We start from the raw sequence: 8,901 nt of genomic DNA, 5'->3' as shown, positions 1-8,901 counted from the left end.
GTTAACACTTTCAAAATAAACCATTACCACGCCACTTAAATTTTGTTGTTTCGAGTATTCGTTTAATTAAACTCGAATATTTTTTTCTAATCGAATACTCGAGTTAATCGATTAGTCGTTGCAGCACTAATATACAGTGGAGAACAAATACTTGTTCTCCCCACTGTGTATATGAGTGTATATACATATATATATATATATATATATATATATTGTTCATATACCGATATAAAAAAAAAAAACAATTCATCCAATTGCCGATATCCAAAGCCGATTTTGTAAGCCGACAGAATTTTTTTAAGCACATCGATTATAAAGGCAATTTTTTAATAAATGCTTCAACAGCTTCAAATTTACAATGATGACCTGAGTCTTAAAGGATTAATTCAGTAGAGGTGTGTGAAATTTCTGATTCTTATATTATTCGCAATCCGGCCGTGGAAGATTCGTGAATGATTCACAAGCATCCAAATTCCGATTATTAAAATATGCCAAGTATAGCGAAAGTAAAACACAGCGCGGTCTTCGGGATTCAATGAGGAACGGACCAAGAGTAAACATCATGCTCAACTCACGACACCAATATTCGATTTACAATCGAATCGTAGCCTCGTAATCGAATCGTTAGGTGCCCCAAGATTCCCACCTCTGTAATTCAAACTAGTGCTACCTCACTAAAAAAACACAGAAATTAACTTTATGATTATACACACTCAGCAAGAACAGTACATTATTTTCAAATACTTAAACCCACCAGGACGTCAAGACGAAATGGAAACAAGTGAGAATTTAAGAGAATGCTTGCCATGCTAAAGATAATGCTAACAATACAAGTTACATTTAGAGTGAAAGGATCACTCTGTAAACACATTAAAAGGCTAAAACAAAATTGCATATTCTATCATGCAAGATAAAAAAAAATCTTACAATATTTACAAAACAGGCAAGCCTGGACCTTCCTGAAGCAGCTTGCCTTCAAGCTGCTGTGGGGTCCTTCTGGGGTCCTACTGCCAGTCAGCGGCGGCCACAGTTGCCCACACAGATGCCTGATCAAAATCCTTTTTTTATTGGCTTATTTTTGTGTTAATGGCCCAAGTGCCGATGTTGGAAAAAAGTCCATATATCGGCCGACCTCTTTTTATAACATTATTTATATATTTTTTCATATTTATATTAAATTTACGGCGATCCATAATTTGCTTTCATCTTGGTGATATATCATCATTTCGCACTACTACAAATACAACTATGCTCAACACAGCACATTAGTCACAAATGTTGGAAATATTAGCCTTTTGGGTGAAACTGTCATCAATCAGGATGAGCCTAAAAACACTATAGACATAACAAGTGAAGTTAAATTGACCTTTTAGTTGTTCAAGGTTTCGAGGTACTCGAAGTACCACTCTGTTATGATGACAACAGTTTGGATTGTGTTTGACTTAAGATGTTCCACTCTATCATTTTCATTTTATACAAAGTGGACTATGTATTCAGTTTGATGGATTGACCCCTCCTGCCCACTCCCTCGACACCCTCCTTGGCACACAGTTTGACCAGTGTAGTATAGACATGTGAAACTTAAGTTCCAGGCAGCCAACAAAGGTGCTAAAAGCCCCCACGAAAACCTCAAAATTCTCCAAAATAGAATTCCCGCCTCATGTTTACCCGAAACACGTCTTGCGTCCAGGCGAGGAATGCGCGGGCCTCAAACATCACCGTCCAAAAAGTGGAGTTTGTGCCCCTCCCGCATGTTTGTCGTAGTCCAGCTGTATTTGTCATTTGCTGGAGCTCTGTTTTTTTTATTGACATGCACCCGCTCCCTTTCCCTCTCTGTGCATTTGTTGATTACAATATTGATGTTCTTGCAGTGATTTTTTTTTTTTTTTTTTTTTGCTTTGCTCACTGCTCTCCTCTCCTTACTTTTCTGTGTTTACCTCTAGTGTGACCAGGTGCAGACTGCTCCCATCCCCAGTGTATGTATTTTTATTATTATTACTATTATTATTATGTTATCCCGTCTCTTGCTTGCTTATAGGATTGTCCTTCACCATTGCGGCTTCTTGTTTGCACCCATTCGTTCCGATCAATCCTATACTCCCAGGAGACTAGTCGATCTTTCTTTGTTTGCTTGCCATTAAACTTTATGGAAGGGTGTGGTTTGAGGAAAACACAAAAAGAATGGAATCAGCCTTTATTAGTTCCATAATGGGAAAATTCCAGTTTTAAAGCAGCAACAAAAGTGGTTAGGGCACTAAAAGAATGTCAATTCCTTCAACATCTCAAAGTTTCGGTGTGCACATTTAGGACCCCAGAATGAAAGCAGCAGTGCCCGTGGCAACTGTATATGAATAAATGCGAGATATGTAGAAGTGAAGCTAGTAGTCACCAGCGTTATATGGAAAACTATACATGAATCAACAAATGACTGGTTACATTAATGACATACGACATGAATAAATACACAGAAGTAAATGTGACCAGTAGTGAGAATTCATGTATCACCAGTAGAGGTGTGCAAAATTTCCGATTCTTAGATTATTCGCGATTCGGCCGTGGAAGATTCGAGAACGATTCACAAGCATCCAAATTCCGATTATTGAAATATGCCAAGTAAAGCGGAAGTACAACACACTCAGCGCGCCGCGCGGTCTTCGGGGCGCAACGAGGAAGAACGCAGCGAGAGTAGCTAAACATCATGCTTCTCATTACCCGGCCCCTCGGGTAATGCCAATGCTCAACTCACGGCTCTAGCTCAACTCATCCCACGAGATAAAAAAACACAACAACATACCTGACTGTACTAACGGCCGCCATCTTAAAACAGTACACTTCCCTGCAAGGCTGTTGTAGCGAACCTTCCAAGCAAACCTAATTAACTTTTTATCTAAAATACTCCTAAATCGGTAAAATATTGACTTGAATCTATCTTTAAAATAGTTTTAAAACTTTCACATGTCGAAAGTAGAAAAAAGGGAAATTATGGAATAACGGGAGCAATTTTAACAACTTTAACAGTTGATTCACAACATTAAATTAATTGAATGTAGTTTAAAGCTACTGTTACAGAATGGGGACTGGAGTTTTTTATTTACTGTTATTTTTGTATATTTGTTTACTGCTATATGTTAACTTGATACTGAAATAGTAGTTTGGTTTAGCCTGAGAGGATTTTTGAACAATTTTGGAACTAATGTACAAAACATTTAATTAAAAAAAAAAAAAAAAAAAAGGAGGGGGGGGAGGTGCATCAATAATCGTTTTATAATCGAATCGGAGCCTCTGAATCGTAATCGTAATTGAATCGTTAGGTGCCCAAAGATTCCCAGCTCTAATCACCAGTCTAAAATGAGGTTTGAACAACAAATTACTGTATACGTGATTAAATCTTATCTACAATATACACAAGTGAATGTGAACAGCTGAATCAATAGTCAGCACTATTGTGTATGGCAAAAATGTAATCTATAAACAATCTATACCGTGCACAAGAATTTAATGACAAATTATATGTGAGTAATTAGAGACTCAAAATGGGATTAGAACTGCAAGAATGATCTCTGCTATTTTATGTGACGATAATTCATGGATCAACAGTTCTACCGTGTATTAGCAATGAAATGGCAATAGAAGCATTGTGCTGATTTCAGTTTGGATGGTTCGGCCTTGGCGGAACTCAGTGCCGTTGTAGTTATTATATGATAATATATATTGATTTTCCTTTGAGCTCGCCTGCTGTCTGGCTTCACATCGCATCAACAAATGGATCTTCTTACAAGACTTGATTAAATGCGATCGGTCTGTTACAGCATAATCAATGATCAGTAAAGCGTATTAAGACAAGTGTCATTTTTTTTCTCCTGCTTATAAATCCTAGATGAGGTTCTGCAGTTTACCCTAATTTGGGATTTTCACACTCATAGATGTGAATAACTACGAATGTAGGGGACATAAATACAGTACTAATGCCACATGGTTTTCTGACTTTCAAACGGTATAATAAAAACCAGTGTTGTTTTTGGCAGCCCTTTACATTTTCGTCTTGGTGTTTTGGATGACAATACGCATTGGTCTTAGTCATATTTTAGTAATCTCAAAATGTGTTGGTCTTCGTCTAATTTTGTTGACAAAAACTGAAGACTAATTTTGTCTAGTTTTAGTGGATGTTTACTAAAAAATGGTTTCGTCTGTAAAATTAAAAATTTTTACTCCAAAAATAAATCAATAAATGTTTCCAATTATTTTGAATGAACATTGACAGACGAGCACATATTGTAGCATCTACAAGGACAACGCCAACTTGGTGATAATACACATTCAGCATGAAAACAGTACATTATTTTCAATTAATTATACCCTCCTGGACGCCACGAACTGTATGTATTTAAAAAAAAAAAAAAAAAAAAAAAAACGCTCGCTGTTAGCACTAGCCTAATGCTAACTTGCAAGTTACATTTAGTGTGCGATGATCACTCCGAAAAGTAAGCAAAGACTTTTAAAGGCAACATTGCATATTCTCTCTGGCCAAGAAAATAAATCTTAACGTGTGTGCAAACGTGCATGGAGACTGGAGACTGGGATGGATGGAGTGGCGCAGCACAACACGGGTGACACAACCAGACACTGCTACGATGCAGGCTAACTACGCATAAAATGTCACACATTTTCGTCTCGTTCTCGTCAGACGAAAACTGACATTCATGTTGTAATGTTTTAGTCTCCCAAAACACGTTTTCAGCCCATTATCGTCTCGTCATCGTCATTAAAAAAATTGTTCGTTGGCGAAATATTTTCATTAACATAGGCATTGACTAAAAGAACACCGATTTAAATAACTATAGTTAATTGTCTTCGACCTGCATGTGTTAACCGCATTCAACACGATAAAACATGATTTCATTCGATATCATTACTGTGCAGTTGTATGTAGTAATTCCCTTTCAATAAATAAAAAGTGCATCATAGATTCATATATTTCAGAATGTGCGTGCACTTCTGTGCGTGCACCCTGTGGGTGTACCATCTGTCCCGTCACGCTTGCCTGTCAGTCTGCGGCCTGTTGGGCAGCCAACCCAAGTGCTCCTCGTTTTTTCTTTCTTTCCCTGCTCTGTCCCTAAAGGCAGCACAGTCATACAGTCAACATGAGGTCACTTGAAGCAGCCACTTTGCAAAGTAAAATGACAACAGACCTACAACAATAAGTAGTAGCTTGCACATACAGTTAAATTTAGTGGTATAGGAAATAAACGAATACGCAAGTCAGAATTAACCCCTTTAAGTACCACCAAATCTCAAAATAACCATCCAAAAACATGTATTATACGTCATTGTACTGTCCTCGTCAAGGCGTTGGAGCTAAGTCCTAGCTAGACAGCGAGCTAAGCTCCAAAATGACAATGTCAGACGTCTGTGTGGGTTGCTGACTTTATTCAGCTGCTCATGACATCAACACTTGCAGAATGAAACTAAAATGAAATTAAATCTGTTTCATCTTCAATAACAGCAATTTAAATTTGTGTTTATAACTAGTTGCTGATACAGCAATAACAATCCACACAAACGATTAGCATGTCTCAGTTAGCGTCCGCACATCATCAGAAACAATCACATAAACTCGCCCCAAGTATTCGACCACAATTGAAAACGCACAATGAACAGTAACAAAGGTGTTATATACACACGTTGCCTCTATGAATTCTTCACAAGCAACAAATGTGCACGCAGGCTTGCAGCTGTAAACTATTCCCTCTCTCTCTCGTCTCTCACCCACTACTTCCTGGACGTAAATGCGCTCTTCCTCCTGTGTGCACGTGCGTTCTCTTCGGGAGTACATGCGCTCTTACTCACATGCGGAAGTACTACCTGCTCTGCGCTTCCTGCGCCAACATAAAAGCATGTATCACAAAACAAAAGTCAACATTATAATTTTTATTTCTTTTTTTAATAAACGACTAGAGACACAATGGCCGACGAGACTCCGACGTAGTAAAGTCAAAATCACCTAAATCAGTGAAGAAATCTGACCTTTCAACCAGATTACCGGAATCACGCCAGCCTAACCGCCGAAACCACGCTAGCGCAATTCCAACGACCCAGGCCGGCGGAACCCGACGACCCAGCCAAAAGGCCAAACTCTGTGCGTCAACTTACTTGTAACCCCTTGTACTGACTGAAAAGGCTTCGAAACACAATTTACAATTCATTCCAAGTCTGCAGCAATCATACAGCACAGAGAGACCCAGGCGAAGAAGCAAACTGGATCCAGGGTCACCATATCACAAGTCGACAAAAGATTCCTGACAAAAATGACAACGATTAGTTAAACATTGAGTCTTTTAAAGGCTCCGGTGAGGCGGGCTGTGGTCTGGAAGAAGAGTGTGTTTGAGCGTTGTTTAGAATTATTGTCTATGTGGATTGGGGAGGAGGGTTTCGGGCGTTACTGTTGTCAGGGCAACAAGAGTTGAAGATTTTGCCATCTCAGCGCCATGTGAGTGCTGAGTGTCAACTTCTCAGTCGCGGGTTTCTCGCTATCAGATGTTCCTTGTGGCAAGACAAGATGTCCCGCCATTTGTTCTGGACTGTCCAGAAGAGGTGATTACTGGATTTGGTGGTGCAGACATGAGCTTGTAGGTGTTTTGACTCTCACCTGCTTGTCAGCGTCAATCTTGCTCAGTCAGCTGTATGATGCGTGCGTTGGGCTTCCGCGGTCAGAAGGCGTCCTGTATCTGTTCTGCGCTTATCTGCCCGTTGTCTTGGCGCTGCAAATTCTAATCATTTCAAGTCCAACTGTTTATAATATGAAATATAGGGTGTTCCAAAATGGTTGACACCATTCTAAATCCCCATATCTCGTAAGTTACTTGATGGATCTTAATGAAACAAAATACACTTTATGTTGAAGGTTATAAATTTTGTTGGTTAAATTTACAAAGAAAAGTACTAATATTTGTTGGTTCTATGACAAATTTTCATAAATGTTCAATATGAGCGCCGCCTGTGACTCTGCACACGTCGAGTCGGTATTCCAGCTCGTGCCAAACTCCCTGGAATTTCTCGAAATTTTTGGTGCCAAGTCCTAATTTGTTTTGTTGTTGGTGCCTTTTTTGCAAAATTTGTGAAGAAGGCACGCTGAACTGTCTTCGGTCACTGAGTCCGAGTATACTCTAAAACGTAAAATGCCTTTTCTTTTGAAGTGAACGGCATTTCTTAACTTGTCTTGATAGAAATGCCAAACGTTACACACAAAAACTTGAAATGTTTCTACACAAGCTATGAAAATTTGTGGTCATTCTGTCGAAAATTGTCAAAATTATTGGCCTACAAAATGGGGTCAAAAATTTTGGAACACCCTGTATATTCTGCTTGTTTTTCTTAAACTATAATATAAATGCTATTTATTTTATATTGGGTGTCTTAAAGTAATACAAACAGTCAAACGGTAAATACGAGAAAAGATACTACTGTATTCCCTGATTGATATTATGTATTAAGTGTGTTAGAGTAATACAAACAGTCAAACAGTAAATACGAGAAAATATGCTATTCCCTTTGTCGGATACGTCGGTACCCGGACTACCTGTAGGTATCATTTTAGACCCAAACCTAAAATAACTAAAATCTATGTGTAGAAATGCGATTTTTTTTTTTCTTCTTTTTTTTTTTTTTAAATCTCATTTGGACCATTTAAAGATGACACGTGATATAATTTCGACGTAATATTTTGTTCTCTCTAAAACGGCATATTTCTGTGGTTTGTCAGTGTGTGACAGCCGTTTCCTCTGATGAAATTGCGTGCATAATTCATTCAAGTATATGTGTGTATGTGTGTTCCTTACACAGCCTCCAGCCAAGTTCCTCCTGCCTGAGGTCAGTATAGCCGACTATGGCAGGAACTGCGTGGTGATCGACCTGGACGAGACGCTCGTTCACAGCTCTTTCAAGGTACGTTTTCTCTGAAACTGCATTGAATTTGAACTAGGGCTGCAGCTATCGAATATTTTAGTAATCGAGTAATTGACTGAAAATTCTATCGATTAATCGAGTAATAGGATAAAACATTTTTTTTTAGGTAAAGAGCAATTATAAATATACTTGAGAAAAAAAGACATTTAATCCAATATTGAACCATTTTCAGTCAATCAGTGTCTTTATTTTCGATGTACATTGTTGAAAACAGCCAACAATTGCATCTAAGATGTGACTAGAAAAAAAAATTCACTGCTTTCACTCAAAAGACTTCTAGATCTTATAAAAAAAACTGTTTCTTACCTAAAAATGTAATCACGCTTGATAACACACATCACTTGAAATCTACGTGTTTTTCCCACGTGTTTCAATTTTATTTCCTTTTGTGTCAAGCTATTTTTTTAAGTTCTACTTAAGTTTTAAGTTAGTCTAAATTGTTAGTACTGATAGGATTTTGAGTTTTTGCAGTGTTCAAAATGTATGATACCTGCTGTATTGGAGCACATTAGGGACCAGTGCTACTTGTTTTATTCAGCAATGACTACTGAACTAAAACTGACAGTTAGCTTTATTATGTTTTAATTTTACACCCTCATCACTCTACAGCGCTGTGTTTTTACAGATTAAATAAAGCCTGTATGTAAGACACGTTAGCCACGCATCGACAGTGGTCATAATCAATAGAAACCTAGCCCTCCAAAGAGCTAACGTTACGTTAGCGAGTGACAGTAACGTTATATTTATTAGCGATGAGAAGTCTACTGCTTAAAGATGGCGGCTGTTTACTAACACTGCCCATACGCGGCCGAGTCTGTCATTTCGCATCTAGTCCTAAATGCATGCGATATCTATGAGATGCATCAGACACTACCTGCTACCACACTAGCATCCTGCGGGCGTAGTTTTTAGCAACGTCGGCGTATTTTTTAGCGGCTG

At 38.3% G+C, this 8,901-nt stretch overlaps 1 protein-coding gene across 3 annotated transcripts in view; it reads left to right on the top strand.

Moving 5' to 3' along the window:
• ctdspla (CTD (carboxy-terminal domain, RNA polymerase II, polypeptide A) small phosphatase-like a) overlaps positions 1–8,901 on the top strand; it is a 79,988-nt gene that overhangs the window by 60,367 nt on the left and 10,720 nt on the right. For 2 of the 3 annotated variants that reach the window (XM_057824061.1, XM_057824060.1), the window contains exons 3-4: positions 1,944–1,976; positions 7,840–7,941. In XM_057824061.1, coding sequence (XP_057680044.1) covers positions 1,944–1,976; positions 7,840–7,941 — 135 coding nt within the window. The remainder of the gene's footprint in view (positions 1–1,943; positions 1,977–7,839; positions 7,942–8,901) is intronic. The other variant, XM_057824062.1, reaches the window with a different exon arrangement.

The sequence above is a fragment of the Corythoichthys intestinalis genome, chromosome 20 (assembly GCF_030265065.1).
Source record: "Corythoichthys intestinalis isolate RoL2023-P3 chromosome 20, ASM3026506v1, whole genome shotgun sequence".
NCBI lineage: Eukaryota > Metazoa > Chordata > Actinopteri > Syngnathiformes > Syngnathidae > Corythoichthys > Corythoichthys intestinalis.
The sequence above is the reverse complement of the archived record's forward strand: the minus strand, read 5'-3'. Positions and strand labels throughout refer to the sequence as shown.